The sequence below is a fragment of the Camelus bactrianus genome, chromosome 32, assembly GCF_048773025.1.
Source record: "Camelus bactrianus isolate YW-2024 breed Bactrian camel chromosome 32, ASM4877302v1, whole genome shotgun sequence".
NCBI lineage: Eukaryota > Metazoa > Chordata > Mammalia > Artiodactyla > Camelidae > Camelus > Camelus bactrianus.
The window spans coordinates 9,412,011-9,431,381 of record NC_133570.1 but is presented as its reverse complement, the minus strand read 5'-3'; the positions used below and the strand labels follow the sequence as shown (position 1 = coordinate 9,431,381).

General features: G+C 49.3%; 1 protein-coding gene and 2 non-coding genes across 8 annotated transcripts in view; all 3 read right to left on the bottom strand.

Moving 5' to 3' along the window:
* PXN (paxillin) overlaps positions 1–10,561 on the bottom strand; it is a 42,359-nt gene extending 31,798 nt beyond the window's left edge. For 2 of the 6 annotated variants that reach the window (XM_074356614.1, XM_074356615.1), the window contains exon 1: positions 10,346–10,561. In XM_074356614.1, the coding sequence (XP_074212715.1) occupies positions 10,346–10,358 (13 nt within the window). In that variant the 5' untranslated portion in view covers positions 10,359–10,561. The remainder of the gene's footprint in view (positions 1–10,345) is intronic. The other 4 variants (XM_074356612.1, XM_074356610.1, XM_074356611.1 and 1 more) reach the window with 3 other exon arrangements.
* Positions 10,562–16,817: 6,256 nt separating this feature from the next.
* LOC123612741 (U4 spliceosomal RNA) lies at positions 16,818–16,958 on the bottom strand. The gene has a single exon (XR_006720033.1). It is a non-coding gene; the product is annotated as a U4 spliceosomal RNA (small nuclear RNA).
* A 787-nt stretch (positions 16,959–17,745) lies between these two features.
* Positions 17,746–17,886, bottom strand: LOC123612742 (U4 spliceosomal RNA). Its single transcript, XR_006720034.1, has one exon. It is a non-coding gene; the product is annotated as a U4 spliceosomal RNA (small nuclear RNA).
* Positions 17,887–19,371: the final 1,485 nt, after the last annotated feature.

The following is a 19,371-nucleotide window of genomic DNA, read 5'->3' as shown; positions in this document are numbered from 1 at the left end:
CTGTAAAACAGGTGGGTTGAACCTCAAAAATGATTTTCCAGTGTTGTTATATTTTTATTTTCAAATTTTTTAAAAGCCACAAAACCCCTTTTGCAATTGCAGTCTTCGATGGAAGCCCAATAGATCAACAGATAAAAAGTGAGCAGCTCTGACAAAGGAAGTGATGGGCAGAGATCCCGACCACAGGAGTGGGTGGTACCCTAAGGCTCCCTCCACTCTGGCAGTACAGGAGTCTGAGAAAGGCTGAATTGGCCCAGAACCACCGAGATGGGAGCGTCGGCCACACTCAATAGAACATTCAGAGGAAAAACCTCACAGGCGGTAGAAGGCAGCGAGGAGAGAAAGGGCAGGGCCGGGATGAAGCCCAAGCCAGCAGCGAAGACGGGAGCTGCTACCAGCAACGCTATCGACAGCCAGTGACCAGCAAGCCAAGGGCCTCCTGCGAGCAGATGGGCTGTGACACCCCCAGCCCCCGTGCCTCTGTCCGAGGTCAGGCAGATCAGATGACAGCTGTCTCCAGGTCAGAATTCCTGCCGCTGTAAGGGTGCAAACAGGATGTTTGGGAACAGATGACCACAAGCAACCACGGGAAGCATGACAACCACCTCCAGGTGACACCCCTCTTCTTCCCCAGCTGGTTTCTGGCATGGCTGCCTCAGGACAGGCAAAAAGACTTCCAGTGCGCCTCTCCAAAGACAGAGAAGGGGCGGGAACTCTTGGAAAGCTGAGGACACAGCAGAAGAGGCCATTTGCGGGGTGGAGACAGAGAGGAAACAGGGCCACGGAGCTCTCCCATCTCCCTCGCCCCAGAGATGCAGCTGGGCAGACACTCCTAAGGAAACGGCACAACCACTCGTGGGGACACAGGACTTCCCATGACAGGAAAGTGACCACACAAGCCCAGGAGGGCACCGGGTCAGGGCTCCAAGGCATGAGGGCAGTGTTCCCGGTGCCACGGCCACTCCTTCATGCCCACCCCTGAGGAGCATCCTGACGCAGCCGTCTTGCAGCTCACCAGTGATCAGAACCCACCCCAGCTGGCCAGCCAAGCCACACAGCAAGTGGTAAACCCGCAGGAAACCAAGTGCAGGCTGTGGGACACTCCTATTTCCACCTAAGAGGAATACTCCTGGAAACAGAGAGCAAGGGAAAGCCTGGCCAGGACGCTGAGCCACTTAAACCCCCAAACAGGGCTCAGGGCTGACCCAACGGATTGGCTGCCCCTAAACCAGTGCAGAGGCAGGCAGGGCACAGCCCAATCACTGGGCCACTTTCTAGCAATGTCTGTGCCCGTGCAATGCACACAAATCACAGTTCATGGCCCAGAAAAATCAAGCTCTCCCTTCTTCTACTGCTACCAGGACTGGCCTAGATCCACCCCAGAGGCTTTATAGATGTCACAGAGCATCCTTGATGGGCTACTTTGACCAGAGGAAGGCCCACGAAGCCTGGGAGGAACCCAGTGCAGGACGGGACGCAGATCCCAGAGCCGCTCTCTGGCTGCTCTTAAATGTGGACATTAAGATGAGTGACTGGCATAAACCAAGCCACCAAAGAATCTCCTTCCCACACCGCTTTCTCCTCAAAGGAACCAAAGAGGCTCAGGGGAAATGGGATGTCATATAACCAAACCCCAGCTCTACACCACCAGCACTAGGGTCTGACTGTTTCACCTGCAGAGCCGAGCCCCTCTCTACCCTGCAGGGCCAAGAAGGGTCCCAAGTCACACTCTTGAGGGAGATAACGGAAGTCAAGATTCCTTGAACGGCCATCCAGGTACACGTGCCCTAAATGCCCACCACCAAGGCCACAGCAAACACAGGCTGCAGACGGGTGAGGTGAGGAGGTGACAGAGAAAGCCGAACCCTCTGAGCAATGTCTAGACCATGCCAGTGATGAATAATAAGGATCATCGTGACCGTTTCTTGAGCATTTCAAAGCATTTCAGGAAATGCACCTGTTTCACAGATGACGGGACCAAGGCTCAGGGTGTAAGGTGACCTGCCGAGATCACCCAGTTGGCGAGTGGCAGCCTGGATACAGACCCAGGAGAGGAGGGGCTGAGGGGGCAGCCTGTGTTCTGCCTCTGGCACTCTGCTGCCTCCTCGCCTGCCTGGAGCCCAGAGCTTCTCGCTCAGATTCTCCTATGGAGGAAGTGGTGGCTGGAAGTTCGGCACCACGGTGGGTGTCCACAGTTCATACTCATTTAATCATCAACCAACATCAAATATTTAACAAGCAACCGCAGAGTGAATTGAGCCCTGCTTAGTGGTTAGAGACGTTTGAAAGGCAGGTGAGATCCCTGTCTTCAAGGGGCTTACAGGGCAGAGGGACAGACAGAAGGGATGCAGCCCACGTGCGCAGATCTGTGAAGTTGTAGTGAAGTGGGCGGGTCGAGAGGTTGGCTGGTTTTAACCAGGAAAAAGCCTTCTCAAGAAGGGGGCTGCGGCTGAGATCTCAAAGGTGGAGAGTGAGGGCAGGTGACATGTCTGGAGGCTGTTCTCTGCAACGTGGACAAAGGTCCAGACTCCAGGCAGAGCTAAATGCTTGGAGGGGACAAAAGTCAGATCTAACTCAGAGAATGCAGCTCAAGAAACCCCCCAGACTTGGCAACTGTGTGTTTGCCATAAATTGAAGGCAGAAAGGGAGCATTCTTGGAACCTTCCAAAGAGGGCCCATGCAGGCAGCAGAGAGGGCCACTGGGAGGGCTGGCGCTGTTGAGTTCAACCAACTGGTGCCACAGAGGATGGGCATCCGGTGTAGCCAACTCTGATTTTTCAAAAGAAACGACGCATGGATTTTTAGGTGCAATCTCCTGATACTTTAAATGTCGGCAACCAATCTGGAATATTTTTCAATACCACGAAGTCCAAGTAACACGGCTCTGAGGCCAAGTCCAACCTGTGAGCTCCCATCTCTGCCTGAAGGTTCCCAGTACGAAGAACCAAAAAGGGAAACGGTTGGACATCCGAGGACCTAAGATCAAGATCTTGCAACATTATCTGTGGTGACACTGGGTGTGTCCCCTTCCTCTAAGTCTCCCCAGCTGCAGTTTAGCTTCCTCAACTGTAAAACGGGGGAGACTACCACCGACCCCACAGAGCTGTGGTCAGAATGATCAGAAATGATGCAGTCCATGAACATGTCTCCTAACCCTTAAGGTGTTGCAGAAAGGATTTAAGATGGGCCAAGAGAAGGGAGAGGGGATAACAGAGCAGACAAGAGACGAGGCCTCGAAGAGAGAATGAGAAGGAAACGGGGTGGGTCTTTGCTGGCGTGCAGACCGGAAGAATCTGGACAATAGAATCCACGTCAGGGTGGAAACATAAATTTAGGAGTTACCAAGAGACGAGTGATAAAAAGAGGTCACACAAGTAGATAAACTGACCTGGACACCTAGGAGAAAAACAGGGAGCCCAGGAAAAGCCTTTGGGAAAACACAATGGTGTGCACCCCACAAAGGGATCAGAGAAGGAGGTGGGGGAGGGAGTGGGGGGGGGGTTCTGCGGAGGAGATCTTGAGGAAGGGAGGGGAAATACGGCCACTACAGAGTGAGATGCATTCTTAGCAAAAGAGAAAACACGGAAGAATGGCCCAGGCTGCATAAAAAACAGAAAAAGGAAAGAAGTAGAGATGTTAGGAAGAGCAGACAGGAAAAAGGGAACCAGAAGGGAAGGGGGTCCAGGTATATCTGCAGATGGAGAATGAGCGGTCACTCTAAGCCTCAGATGTTGGCACCGATGGGAGATGCTGCGGGAGGTATAGGAGGTGCTGAGGTGGAAAGAAGGGGACATGGCAAATAACAAACAGGCCATGGTGGAGGGTCTGTCTGCTATGTCCCGAGCACCCCCTCATCCCTCGACTCAGGCAGCTTCAGGCTCAGTGTACAGCCTGCTTGCAATAGGGCTTTTCTGTTGTTGCAGGAGGCCCGAGGGTCCATGGCTCACTGAAAAAGACTCCCAGACTGGCATCCAGAGGACCCACCCGAGGATCCTCATGCTAAACTGGGAGGAGGTCCCTGGGGGCCTCTGCCCACCTTGCTCGTGCTCCCCGCGGGCTCTACTCTTCCCAAATGCTGGAAGTGTGTGACTTGCTCTCCCCAAAAAGAAAACAGAACAGAACATGGCTGTTTCTGCCAAGCAAGTTCTGAATAAGCTGCATTCCATTTCATTAAAACAATTACCTGAGTCCCAGCCAAGAATTACATAAAGCTTCCTCCCGGCACCACCCCTCCCCCCCAATAAAACACACATCATCCTGCTCCTCAGACAGGCAGAGTCAGGCCGGACACGCGGCTCTGAGCCCTCACTAGGACGACCCCATGATCACGACCAAGGACGACCCCATGATCACGACCAAGTGGCCAGCCTCCGCGTCCTTGCACACAAACAGACGGGAGGCTCCAAGACCTTTACACGAAAAGCTCCCCTTACGAGGGAGGGCTGGCTGCCCAAAGTGCTTCCAGTAGGCACCAGGGCCCTCAAAGCCAAGGGGGCCACTGGGGCCAGAATCCAGCTATTTATCCCGAACAGATGAGAGGCCAGGCTTTGAGTCAGCACAAACCAAGACAAGAGGGACCTGGGCATGGAGATTCTGTGAGGGAGCCTCAAGTCTGGGGAACTGGACAGCCAGATCAGAGCTGCAGGCAAGAGCCTGGGGGCTACTCCGGCCTCCCCTGCCACAGGCTAATGGTGTTCCTTTGGCCACAGATAAGAGGCTCATGATGTGAAGCGAAAGGCATTTCATCCCCTCCCCCAAGCTCCAGCTGCCCAGAGGCTGCTCTCTGCCTCTAGTAAAGCCTTGTTCTGCATCCCACCCAGGCAACCCCTTCCAAACTCCAACCAGAGCCCAGTATCACCCTTGCCCTGACCCTGGTTAATGTTACCACACCCACGATAACCCCAGAGGCCCCTGCCACACTTGAGCAGCTCACTCTCTGCCAGGCCCTGTCCTTTTTTTCTGCACAGGTCACGATGTGCCCCCATGCCCAGCTAAGAGTCACCAGCCACTATCATTGTGGGCCCGTGTGGGTGTGGCTCTGCCACACAGTCTTTCCACCACCCGCACAGTCACAGGAGGTGTAGACACTTGGGGCTCCCCTGGTCGAATAACTCTGAGCGAAAGCAAGATTTTCTTACTTTGTTCCAATTTTTTATCATGAAAACATCTAAACACACAGAAAGGTTGAAAGACCATTGCAATGAGCCCCCATATGCCCTCTACTTAGATTCAGCCACAGTTAACATTTTGCCATTTTGTCTAAACACATGCACGAATTTTCTCTCTCCCTCCCTCTCTCTAGATATGTGCACAGCATATACACATCTCCCTTTTTTTAATCACTTAAAACTAAGCTGCAGATGTCATGACATTTCACTCCCAAATATTTTTGCATGCACCTAACAATAACAATGTTCTCCCATAAAACCACAATACCACAATCACACAAGAAATAAGCATTAAAAGGCCATCTTTAAGGGAAAACTTGGCCACCAGGGGTCTGCTGGGCCTGGCCAACCACACGTTTCGCCTGCCACTGGCCCAGCATCTAAGGCCTCCCTGGAGAGGCCAGCCCTGAACCCCACTGGTTAAGCAATCAATTTTGTTAGCTGGAAGACTATTCTGGACGTGAATGGTCGCTTAAGGCCAGATGTGAGACTCCCAACAAGACTCCAACGGAAAAGGCAAAGCAGGACTGCGGAGGTTCCAAGCCCACCCTAGGACAGAAGACAACCTCTGGACACCCCTTTTAATCCGCTGGTTTGTCAAAGAGTTCTGGGAAAACTCAGCTTCCCAACGCTTTCTCTCCCTCAGTTCAGGACATCCTCAATTCTCCATGTTAAACGTTTTCAAGGACTCCCTCCTCTGGAAATGGGCTGGCTCCAGATGGCAGCAACAAGCAAACACCTGAACAAAGACAGGAGAGTGTACGGGGTAGGGGCACAGAGCCCGCCCCAGGTTTTCCTCGGCAGCCGTACTATAAGCTCACAGCTCTGTCTTGAAGGTTAACAGGTAAGGGAGGACTGAGGTCCTTCACTGAGCAGGAGACACTGCCACAAGTACCCAGGGTCCCATCCTGAGCATGGCATCCCCAAGGAAGAACAAAGGAGAGGGAAAAAGCCGTAGAGAACCAGAAAAGGAGAGATGCAAGAGCCTGAACAGGGAACTGGGGGGTGAAGGAAGGGGCCAGAAAAGATTTGTTGCATCCTAACAGTGGAAAGCAATCAAACCAACAGGCAACCCAGATCCAATCCAGTATCATGAACAGATGTGTAAAAATGGTTACAAGCCTAAACTGCGTTTAAATCCCAGCCCCACCACTCACTGGTTATAGAACTTGGGCAAGTGGGCTCACCCTCTCGGTCCCTCTCCATTTCATCATCTATAAAATGGGTAGCAGTAAAAGTGTTCTACAGATGGCTATCATCACTAATGAAGGCAATGAGACCAGGACAACCCAGGGGAGGCTGGAATGAGAGTGAGGCTGGGAGGAAGTTTTTTTTGGACATCTCTGGCCTTGGAACGAGGTAAGAGCCCAAGGGACGCTTTGGAAGGTCAGCATAAATGGGGGAGGAGGGCTGGTCAGCCTTCCACTGGCCAGTGCACAGCCATCACTGGGGAAACTAGAAAGGAATACCAGGATGGTCCCTTGGGGGACCTCAAACCCACAGTGGCAGGGCTCTGGCCCCTGAACCTCTCCACACTAAGCAGTGGATGCCCAGTAGAAAGGGTACCTGCTTAGGAATCAAACACACCAGGGTGTGGATCCCAGCTCTGCACCCCACCAGTGCACGGCCCAGGGGGAGACGTAGCACTGACGCAGTGCCCCACAAGGAGCACACCAACACTCCAAGGGCCAGCAGCTGGGTGCCCTGACCCTGGCTGAACACACAGAGGCACCACAGACTGGCAAGCCCAAAGTCCAGACTTTCCATGGAAACAGAGCGACTCCGTAGCCTGGAATGCCCCCAGGCAACTCCCCTGCCACCCAGCACTCCCCCCAAGGACAATAAGGCACTGTTTTCCAGAGGGTCAAGACTGCTCAGAAGCTGAAAGAAGACAGGTCCAGATTCCAGTCGCAACAGGGCACTGCTAACAGCTGGCTGTTCCCCTGAGAGAGATGAGAAAAGCGAAGCTCTCCGGGCCTGCACTCGACCACCCTTTGCCACACAGGCCATATGGGATGGCCCCTAGGCCAGAAATTTTAAAAGGTACCTAGCTAGCAATTACTCAGCAGGCCCCATGGCTCATCCCCCTGGTTAATTACTGAGCACTTACTAACATATTATGATGTTGCATGGATCAATCTGGGTTCCAATCCCAGCTCCCCCGCTGAACTTTCCTGACTCAGATTTCAGCGTCTGTAAAACAGAGATGAAACACCTCCCTCTCGGAACGGCTGTGATGATACCACGGAGTGCTGAGTAGGCTGCCTGGCTCCCATCAAGAACGCACGATCACTATTAGCTCCCAGCTGTGGTCACTGCCCCCACCCCCACCCAAATCACACGAGGAATTTAGGGGAGAGTGAGGAGTCAGGTCAGAAAACGTAATCAGAGTGCATCTCAGTGTTGTGGGAACTCTGTCCAGGAAACTCCAGCCAGAACTCGAACAGGGAGAACTCCCGGCCAAACCAGCATCTAAACAGTAATGAGAAAAGCCACCAGCAGCCACCCTGCAGCACAAAGCAGAGAGAACACACAGGCAAGGGCAGGACACGCTGTGTTTATGTTTTTCTGCCCAAAGAGCTATAAATTTGTAACTTATTAAACAGCACATGGTGCGTTTGTCACTAACAGCTATAGGGAGGGGAAGAGTTCTCCCTTTTTTTTTTTTTTCAGACCTAAAAAACAAAGTCACAGCAGCGACTGACCCCTCCAGACTTGCCATGGGACAGACCGTGAACTCCCCTGTTTCAGGGGCTGAGAGGCTCACAGCTGAGAGTACTCTCAGGAGAAAAATAAAAATGAGAGGCCTGGCCTTTGTGTCCACCCTAACTAAGGAAAACAGCTGACGAGCAGGGTGCTGAGCAGCCACCCAGACAGCTGATGGAGCCTGAGCGCAGAGGCAAATTCCTCTCCCCTCCTGCACGCCCCATTCCTCCCACCCCAGGCTCCAGTCAGACAGGCGTGGCTGGCCCCTGGGAGCTTAGGCCAAGGAAGCCGGGCAGCTCAGATCCAGACAACTGGGGGGCCTAAGGTGGAAGGCAGCATTAGTTACAGGTGGCAGGCATCGCCCCACTGCAATCCCTCCTCAGGAAGAAAGGCCTCATGGTCCCCAGAGCTGCAGATATGAGCGCTAGAGATTGGGCTTCTAGCTATGATATTGTCATTCTGTGGCTGTGCAGCCTTGGGCAAGTGAATCAACCTCTCTTAGCCTCACTTTTCTCAATTTGTAAAAGGCACGTAGTAATGTTAACAGTGGCCCTGAGGGGCTCTTATAAAGGGCTGCTGTGAGGATGGGGTGAGTTGGGGAAGTACTCCAGGAACAGCAAATGTAAATTCCTACAATACGCTCGGCCAGGGCACTCTCTTTCCTTTCAGAGATGAACTCAGCTTCCTGGCCCTAAATGGAAGACTGTCAGAGGACAGGAATTCCAGGCTTCAACTGCAAACTCTACAAAGACTTTCTCAGTCCTTCAAACAGCATGGGGACTGTCTAGAAGCAAGGGAACCCACATCAGCTTTCAGAAACTGTAACTCTGCTCCCGAGTTCCCCACTGGGAAAGCACTGAGACTTTCAGATACTGATTCAAAAAATATCCCTCAGCCTCCTTTCAGCTCAGTTATTTTTACATGAAAAAAATACCTGCCCGGAAGCCATGCCAACCTTGAGTGTGTTAGAAAAATGGGTGCCAAGCCTGACCCAAAGGCAGAACTATGCTTGGCAGCTGCTGCGCTCTGCAAGACACACAGGGCTGTACACCTTCTCCAGCTCCAGGATCCCGGGGGTCAGGGGAGTGGGGAGGCACCCTGATCCCAAAAGGAAGATTCTGGGGAGCAGTCAAGTCCCAGTCCTCCTCCCTGTCCCCTTGAAAGTCCAGTGCCTACAAATAGCCAGTCTTAATTTAGTGCCCTGTGTGCTTGGGGGGGCCCCATCAGTCCCGTCTGATGAATCCACTCCTCAGAGCCTGAGGCAGAGAAAGCATGAGCGGACACACAAGCCACCCACAGTCCATAGAGGGAAGACAAGGCTCCTACAGAGAAAGAACTTTCCCCCCCTCCTCAACTGCCCGGCTCAGAGGCCCTTCAGCTACAGGCGTGAAGGGGAGGTTGGGAGGGAGAGTGAATCCTCCCACCCCAGGGTTCACACCACTCAAGGCATTCCTAGAACCCTGGCACCAACCCGCCTGGGTTTAGTGTCTGGTTCCAGGAGATAATTTCCCCTGCCCTAACACCAGATCGGGACTGGACTGAAAAGAGCATTTTGGGAGCTCCGGTAACATGAAAACAGTAAAACTCTGTTCTGGGCATCCTGTTCTCCTTACCTGTGTGGCCTCCAGTAAGGTTTGATGGGGTGGGGGGAACTCTACCAGCCTGGACACGTTCAGAGATAGCCGCACCGTGGGGCCCACTTCCCACCTCATTCCCCTGGCATTTCACCAGAGTCTGGGGTAAGAGTCCTGTCTCCCCAGCTTACTCTTTCAGGATTAGGCTGGTCTGTGATATGAAAGGGGAGGGGTTGGTCCATGGAATGGCCAGAGCAGTCAGGGAAATGGGAGAGGGGGATCAGTGGGGTGGCTGGGAAATTTGTCTGTGGGGACGTGGTTCCTGGAGGCTCATCTCTAACTTGTGAAATGAAAGGGGTCGGCCCGGAGGGGTATCCCTGAAGTGGGGGTGTCAGTCTGTGAGCTGGGGGCGTTCCTAGAGAGGGGGGGAGCAGGTCCTGGAATGGAGGACCCAGCCTGTGAGATTAGGCAGCTGGGTGTTTCATCTGTGCGATGGGGGTGGGGGAGCGGTCTGTAAAGTGAGGGGTCTCATGGCTGGGGAGGTGGTCAGGTCCAGGTAGTAGGGGGCCTGTCCTTGAGGCGGACGGGGCGAGTCCTTGACGAGCAAGCTGGTCCCTGGAGCTGCTCTGGGAGATGGGGGTCCCCGAGGTTGGGGGTCCGGAGGTGGGGCTGTCCTCAAGACGGGGGGGGGTGGGCGGTGACTGCCGTGAGGACGGCGGCGGGGCTGGTCTGGCCTGGGACTCAGGCCCAGCCCAGGATCCTGGCCCCGCGGAGCCGGAACCAGAGCCGGGACCCGGGCCGCCGGGGGTGGGATTCCGCCCGCCGCTTGCTCGCACCCGCCCGGCCCAGGGCCGCGCGCCCCTAGCTGCCTCCTTCCTCGGCCTCCTGCTCACTCACCCAGGTCGTCCATGGCCGTGCCGGGGTCGCGGGGAACCTGCTCGGCGTCGCGCTCGCTGCCCGTCCCGGGGCCGCTCCTCTCCGCCGCGCAACTTTTCCGCCGCGAGCTTCGGCCCGGAACGGTACGCGCCGCCGCCGCGCGCGCCCGCGCCCGCCGCGCGCCCCGCCCCCGGCTGCCCCCTCGAGCACGCGCGCTCCGCCCCGGCCGCGGCAGACCCTCCGCGCGCTCCTCCCGTGGTCGCTCCGCCAGCAAGCTGGCCCCGCCCCATGCGCACGCTAGCCCCGCCCCCGCCGCCAGCCCGCGAGCGCGCGCCCAGCGCGGACGGTGGGCACCTCTGGGCGGGGAGGCAGCGCCCCCTCGCGGCCGAGCCGGCAGGTGGGAGGCTCCCAGGCCTGCAAGCCCTCCGTCAGTCTGTCTCAGAGTTACATGCCTCACTGTCTGGCCTTCGGACCCATCCTCCTGTCTTGACATCTCACAATCTGACCTGTGTCTGTCCATCCATCGTCACTCGCTCGCCACATGTCTGTCCACTGGAGAGTCAGATTTGTCCACCTTTGTATCTCCCAGTAATTCACCTCCCAAGAAGATCCTCAATCAGTACCAAGCGAGGCTGTGAACCTTTGGAATAGCTTTTCTGGGGCCGCCAGTGGAGCTCACAGCCCAGCCTGTGGGGCCAGATTCAATACTTTCTAGGTGATATATCCCTTAATCTTCCACATGTGCACCCTCCCTAGAGGAAGACTTTTCCAAAACTGCAAGAAGCAGAAGAGATCCCACCTAGACATTAAAGGAAAAACTACAGGGAGGTTACACCCAGTACTGGGCACAATTTCCTGAAACAACCCACTGCCAACCCAGACCCCAGAGAGGCTCTGCTCAGACAGACAGAAATTAGGTAACAGCAACAACCGCCATTTATCGAGTGCCTGATACTATATAGCTATTGTTTAAATTAATTCTCATACAGGTGATCATTACTATCCACACTTCTGCACACTTTGGAATGTGCAATAGTAGTTTGTTGATTTTACATGAAAATGCTCTGTATGCACAGTTTCAAGCTCCCCTTCCCACAAGAATCCAGCCCCCAAGACCCTCTTTGTTAAGTCAGGTCTTCCAGAAAGCAGATGTTGAAATTGATTTAGAGGAACATCTGTGAAAGAGGAAGAAGCAGAACTGGCAAGGAAAGACTCAGATCTGACAAAAGATAAGCCATCACAACTGGGAGTCCCGGACAAAAATTCATTAGTGGGCAGAAATGTCCGGGCCCCAATTCCCCCAACGTATTCAGCTGTCAGCTGGTAATGCCCAGAGAGCATGTGGCCTTGCTCTGAAGGCCCTGTATCTTTTACATTATTATCGCATTTAATCTTTACAAAGGTCCAGTGGGGGTTTTATGCCTATTTTCCAAGCCGGGAAACTGAGGCCCATAAGTGAAGTCACCTGCCTAAGGCCACGCAGGTACAAAGTGGCCAAGACGGGATTCAAACCCAGGACTGTCTGATTTTAGCATCTAGGGTATGGTTCCTGAAGGAGAGCTTGGGGATTGGGTCACATCCCTTGGCAAGTTCAAGCTCTCAAGCTAGCTTGGACAAAAGTGACTTGAGGAGGTCCTGCTGTTTCTGAATTTGGGGGGAGGCCACCATCTGGGTCACTTAATGTCCTGCTTAAAACCCTCCTGATATCAGAATAAAGCCCAGTGATTTTCCAAGAGGCCACATCCTCCTGGCTCCAGACCGTTGTGGGTACTGATATCCCAACTGCAATGCATCCTGTCCTCTTCCTCCTGATTAACTTCTCTCCTCCTTCACTTGACAGCTCAACTACCCTCTCCTCCAGGAAGCCTTCCCTGACCCCAACCAAAGCATATAACTCTGTGTCAGGCATCACAGGGAGCACTTTTCCTATAGTATCTCATTTAATACCACAAAATCTCTACAGCAGTGGCACATCGGAATAACATGGAAAGCTTTAAAATATATTTTTTTGCCCAGAACTAATGCTCAGAAATTCAGATTTAATTGGCCCGGAATGCAGCCTGGGCATCAGGGTTTTTAAAAAGCTTCCCAGATGATTGCAGTACACAGCCAGGGTAGAGACTCACTGATCTCAGAGATAGATGTGATCCTGATACTCCTTTAACAGCCAGAGATACTGAGGCACAGAGAAGTTAAGTAAGTGGCCTAGGCTCACACAGCTAGTGAACTGTGGATCGAGAATGTGAATCTAGAAAGTCTGGCTTCAAAGCTTCATGGAAGAAAAATCAATTGGTCTCAGTTAATTTCCCCAGCGATATGGAGCTGTGAGCCAGCTCTCTTCTGAGACAGACACTAGGACCCTTCAGGCATGGAATATTTTTAACCTAGAGAAGCCAGTGATTCTTGCAGACAGCCTGCAGTGACTTGAACACTGGGGAGATTGTTTGGAGGCTGGTGAATCCTTTCCTTGCTGAGTTAGTCCTCAGAGCCCAGCTTTCCCGTCCCCCATAGCCGGCAGGTCCAGGCTGGCTCAGGCGACAGGGTGGGAGGGGAACGGGTGGTGGTTGGCTCCATCAGGAACTGATATTTCCAAGGATATTTCCTTACATGGTGGAAGGGGAGAAGGTCAGGATTACCTCACCCAACCCAGCCCCTACTCCCTGCTCTCTGCCTGGAAAGGAGCTAGAGAACAAACAAGTGTTGGAACTGGAGATGAATTCACCTTCTTCCCCTCCCTGCCCCAGACAGTGCTGTGGAAGTTATAGAGCAAGTCCATACATACATATCAAACACTCTCCAGATGCTCTCTTGTGTGGCTTTGGGGGAGAAAACACTGGTACAGTCTTGGGGAACCCAACTGGGAGGCATTTCTGGTTTTTGTTGAAGTAGATTTACCATGCTATGTTAATTTCTGGTGTACAGCAGAGTCATATATATGTATATATTCCTTTTCATATTCTTTTTCATCATAGGCTATTACAAGCTATCGAATATAGTTCCCTGTGCTATAGAGTAAGATCTTGTTGTTTGGGGGGCACCTCTTAAAACAGAAAATATGAATGGCTTTTGTGCAAGCCATCTCACCTATAGACATCTCCCACAGGGGACTGGTTAGCTGAAGTGGGATGTACCCATATGGGAAGAGGGGAGACATGCGCTGACGTCATGTATTAGTTTAGCAGAAAGAAAAAGGAAATAGTAGAACTCTGTAGAGTATAATCCAATGTTTGTTCATAACTGTATTGACATATAAATAGAATAATCTGGAGGCAAAATCTCACCTCCCTGTGGCCATCTCTTCTAGCTGTGGAGGTAGGGTTATGGTTGGGATCTTTGACTGTCACTGCTGCATATATATAAAATTATAGATTTTATATACAAACATGCAGTAATTTTAGAACTGGAAAAAAATTAGGCTGTGGAACAGAAAAGAATAATAGGTAAAAATCACATGGATCCACTTGAAAATGGTTAATTTTACATTCTGTGATTTTACTTCAGTTAAAAAAAAGAAAAGTCACTGTAACTCAAAGTTCCCAGACAAAGTGTTCAGGAGAGCTGAGAGTGAAATATCACATGTATGTTCTATAAATTTCCTTTTTTTTTTTTTAAGCATTGTTTTGCTTTCCTTAAGCTTTTTGTTCAATTTTTGGTGGCTTCCCCATGTTTTCCTTTCTTGTATTTGCTTACAAATGAGTCATTATTTTTACTTACCTGATTTTAGAATTTCTAAGTAAATCACACCCACACACACACAATCACATGGGTGTTTGCCAGAGCATCACCAGACTTTCTGATCAATATGAAATTTGCCATGGAAGGGAGCATTCATTTTCTATTTCCTCCAGGACTGTTTTGACATCCCGATTAGCCATCTTGGCAAGTGGCTAAGGCGAAAAGAAATGGTTGGGGTGCATTTTCAGACTACACTGTCAAGGATATTTTTAGCTCCTTGAAATTTCAGCCTCTGGGTGACACACATTAGCTCCTCTTGTAGTTCCCATAATCATTGTGGGATCCTCAGGATGTCCCTTTGGGTAGTTACCACTGACCCCCTCTTTCGATCACATTTACTCAATTCTGATACATTGGCTCTTCAGGGAACTCTTTATCCCTTTCCTGGGACCACAAGTCTTGAATAAAAGGTATTCCCTGGACCTAGCAAACTTACTCTGGGTTCCAGAGAAGTGACATTAATTTATCTTAATTAGCCATATTTTGATGACTGATCTGGAAGTGGTTTAAGGGAGTGGTTGTGGGAAACAAATGGCTTTTACTACCAAATCCTTTGTCAAGGACTGTTCATTCCACAGATAACTGATTACGTAAGGGGAAATACACTTTCACGGTAGAGATAGAGAGCAGTTACTACTCTAATTTGGCATGGATTATAGTGGCAGACGCAGTACAAAGTTCACAATGACATCTCTGAAGTTCTCTTGACTCCAAGGAAGCCACAGTCTTGGTTACAGGAGATAAAGGGGACAGAAGAACATGTTAACCAACACCGGGGGAACACAGCCAGTGAAGTCAGAACAGGAGATTTCTACAAGATACCTGTCTGGGACTCCTCAAAAAATCAATGTCAGGAAGGAAAGAAAACAGGCAGAGGAACTTGCCTAAATTTTAAAAACTGTGGATGGAAAGTAAAATGGTACAGCCACTGTGGAAGATAATTTGGCAGCTTCTTATAAAACTTAACAGGCAACTTAACCATAGAGTCCAAAGAATTAAAAACTTGTGCTCACACAAAAACTTGTACAGGAATGTTCCTAGCAGCTTTATTTGTGATAGCAAAATACTGGGAATTACCCAAATGTCCTTCAATGGGTGAATGGTTGAACAAACCCTGGTATTTCCATATAATGGGATACCACTCAGCAAGGAAAAAGAATGAGCTATTGATACAGGCAACAACCTGGATGGACCTCAAGGATATAATTTTTGATTAAAAAAAAAAAACAAAAAAAATCACATATCGTATGATTCTATTTATATAAAATTCTAGAAAATGCAAACTAATCTATAGTGACAGTAGTGGGGGTAGCAGGAGAGATGGGAGGGATGGATGGCTGCAAAGGGAACACTAGGACACTGGGGAGTGATGGATATGTTCACCATCTGGATTGCAGTAATGGTTTCATGAATATATGCTTTCAAAACTTACCAAATTACATGCTTTAAATATGTGCAGTTTATCAAATGTCAATTATGCTTCAATAGAGTTGCTTGTTAAAAAATAAAGGAATGGGGAGAGGGGAATAGGGAGAATAGTTTCTGTGAGAATTGAATGAAGTAAAGCATACTAAGCACTTTGCATGGAGTCTGGCACACAGTGAGTGCTCAATAATTGTTAGAATTTGGCTGGTCTCCTGGATGGCTCCATCACATCCTCCTGTTTATGTATTTATTTTTATAACATTACAACAATCTGTAATTATCTAGTTTACCTGTTTACTTGTGGTCTGTCTCAAGACTGTGAGCTCCCTGAAGCATGAACTGGGTGTCATTTGCCGCAGGGGCGGTGTTCTCCAGCGTGCTGCTGTAACTGAGCAGGACCCTATGGGGCCTTCCTGGGACAGACCCCTCCACTATATATATCCTCAGCTGTAGGTCCTCCTTGATAATAGTAACTTGTGTATATTTCCTGAGTTTTTCATATGCTTAAAACCACCACCAAAGAGAAGAAATTAACTACTTGACGATGGAAAGCAAGTAGTCCCCTGTTCCCTCAGCATCAACCAGAGAATTGTGCAGGAGCTGATCAAGTACCTGCAACGCCCCCTACCCTCCTTACCTGGTCTTTAAATATGCTTTGCTGAAACCCTTCCAGAAGTTCAGGGTTTTCTTGGGGATGAGCCACTATGTCCTTCTTGCTCAGCCCTGCAGTAACTTTCTCTGCTCTAAACTTCGATGTTTGTTCTCATGTTGGGCACACAAACTTGCCTTCCAAAACACTACTTTTAACCAGTAGATGCCCTCTTGCCTTCTTTGCCCTTAGAAGCCAGCCCACATCCTTTTGCTAGAGATGATAAAGAAGACGGATCTGCCATGCCCCAGGGACACTCCTGGCCTTCCTGACAGGACAAGTTTAGGGGCAGCTGGCCCAGTGGAAACCAACACACCATTAGGAATAAAGGAACTCGGTTCCAAACATAGCCACGCCCCGCGCTCTACAATGAGACCTGTATGAATTTGTCGTGCCTACCTCCCTTACCAGCTGTTTTAAGAGAAAGTATTCGGGTGAATTGCTTTCAGGTTCTTTCCCATGCCTACTAAGCTGCGAGATGCTTCACTCACATCAATCAGTAAAAAAGGATGACCCCAGTGATAAAGTAACTACGCTACAGGATGAAGAAAGACGGGTACTTCAGTCGTTGCTCTTTTCACGAGTTAAATAATTACTATAACTTACTTAAAAACCATTGTTAGTTTATTCCACAAAACCAAGAACCCTCTCTTATTCTCCTTTTTTAAAACCACTAAAATTCAGTCTCCGTAGAGACTGTCAAAAATTGCCAATGCCGACTATATTTCAAGTCGTCATGGCGGGGTATTGGGAAAAGTTTTCAATTAGCAATAATCGCGCCTCGGATAAACCTCATTGGCTACGATACTGCCACTGCGCAAAGCTGAAGAAAATAGCTATGCACCCCGCTCCACCATGGACGACAACTGTCTTTTTAGTGAGGGTGAGCGACCGCCAGCAAGTTCGTGAACACCACGTGTTTCCCGGCGAGCGGTTAGATTTAAGGCCGGTCTGCATAAGGGGCTTCTTGCTGTTGGGTCATCTCGAGTTGAACATTTAGATTTTGGAAACAAGAGCGCTTTCGCTGAGGATGCTGGGAAGTTTTATGCAAATTATGACGTCACAGAGGCCATCGGGTTGACTTGAACTCTTAAGCGAGAAACCGAGCGGCGGGCAGACCGGGAAAAAGAAGGTAAGAGGAAGAGAGACGAGAAGCTGGAGGCGGGTGTGCCTGGGACCGGAGAGATATTTTTCAGAAAGAGTTAAATCTCCAACATAACCGTGGAGAAAACGCTCGGAAGACAGGAATCAACAAGCAACATTCATAAAAAAAAATTTTTTTTAATTGATGCGGTGCTGTAGTTGGCCACGCTCAAGTTTCTGATGAACACGCCCACAGCCTCAACACGCCTGTGGTCATCCGCGATCTGATGCTATCAGAGATTACCAACTCTATTTCAAAGCTTCAAACGAACTGTTAAGTACTGGGGAAAAACCCCACAGCATTTTTGGAATACCTGCCTGTGCTTGGTTTAAAAAAAAAAAAAAAAAGCCTTGTAACACACCTTAAAACATCTCAATAACACTAACCAGAAAAAGCTTAACACCATCAATTATTAAATTACACCATTAGCAACGACGTTTCTGTTTTTCATCAAACCAAAATATTCAGTCTCCGTAGAGACTGTCAAAAATTGCCAGCGCCGACTATATTTCAAGTCGTCACGGCGGGGTATTGGGAAAAGTTTTCAATTAGCAATAATCGCGCCTCGGATAAACCTCATTGGCTACGATACTGCCACTGCGCAAAGCTAATAAGCTCTACCCCCTACTCATCACTCCCAATAAGCAAGGTTCCTATTTCAGAAAGGTGAGTTGGCGTCTCATGGAAAAACCTTCAATTTTTGATTGGCTGAAAATTGTACAACTATATGAAGATCTCTCTGAAATGGATAGGCTGTTTCTGAAGATTAGTTGCTTGATATAACTCAGTTTTTGGTGTAGAATGAAGCAAAGCATCATGGGAGGGAATATGCTAACAAACAATTTAGAGTAGAAACTGGGGAGGATGAGAAATGTGATCTGTGTTAAGGGTACTTGGCTCCTGATTCACGGTATAACTATCCTCTCCGAAAGAGGTTTGCTTTTTTAAAAAATTGTGTTAAAATATACATAACAAAATTTACCATTTGAGCCATTTTAAAGTATATAGTTCAGGAGTGTCAAGTATATTTACATTGTTTGCAACCATCACCACTGCACATCTCCAGAACTTTTTCATCATCCCAAACTGAAACTGTACCCATTAAACAATAACTCTCTATTCCTCCCTCCCCCAACCCCTGGCAACCTCTATTTCACAATTCTATTACTTTGATCCCTCTAAATACCTCATACAAGCAGAATCATGCAATTACTTGACCTTTTGTGTCTGGCTTATTTTACAGCATAAAGTTTTTAAGGTCCTTGTATGTTTTAGTATATGTCAGAATTTCATTCCTTTTTATGGCTGATTCTATTGTATGGAATTTTGTTATCCATTTAGTCTTTGATTGACAGGAGGACAGGAGGTTGCTTCCACCTTTTGGCTATTGTGAATATTGCTTTCATGAACATTGGCATACAGTATCAGTTTGAGTCCTTATTTTCAATTATTTTAAGTGTAGATACCTAGAAGACTTTCCAGATCATATCAAACCGTAATTCTCCACTTAATATGAAAGGGTTTTCTGTGCACATCTTTATTCAGAGGTGAGAGGCTGAGAGAAAAAGGCTATTTCCACAGAAATGTCCACAGTTCATGAAGTCTGAAGTAACTTTCACTCTCATTGCCTGTTTTTCCTCAGCAGATGGAAAGCGGTTAGAAACCTGTATCTGGACCTGTTTCCTCTTTGATCTGTTTTCTCCAAAAGCCTTTTGGTTTCTGCTACACATTAAGATGCAAATAGTAGTCTCTGAGATGACATTTCCCCCAACATTTTATTATGAAAAATTTCAAACATGAAATGTTCAAAGTACTGCTCAGTGAACAATTTATGTCATCATCAAGGACTTCATCATTAATTTCTGGTGTGGTGTAGTTGTGAGAAATAAAGACTAGGGTTATCCAAAGAACTCAGCTCTTGAGAATGTCTTGGTTGGGTGGCTCATTACACCCTGTCAGTAGCTATCAAGGGAAATTTGTGTGTTTCACCAGCTTTTGTGGATGACTTCATCCTCCAGGGATTACTTCCAAGCACTAAGAAAAATGGAAAACTCAGCTAACTTCTCCACAAAATATAAGATTTTGGGGGGCTTA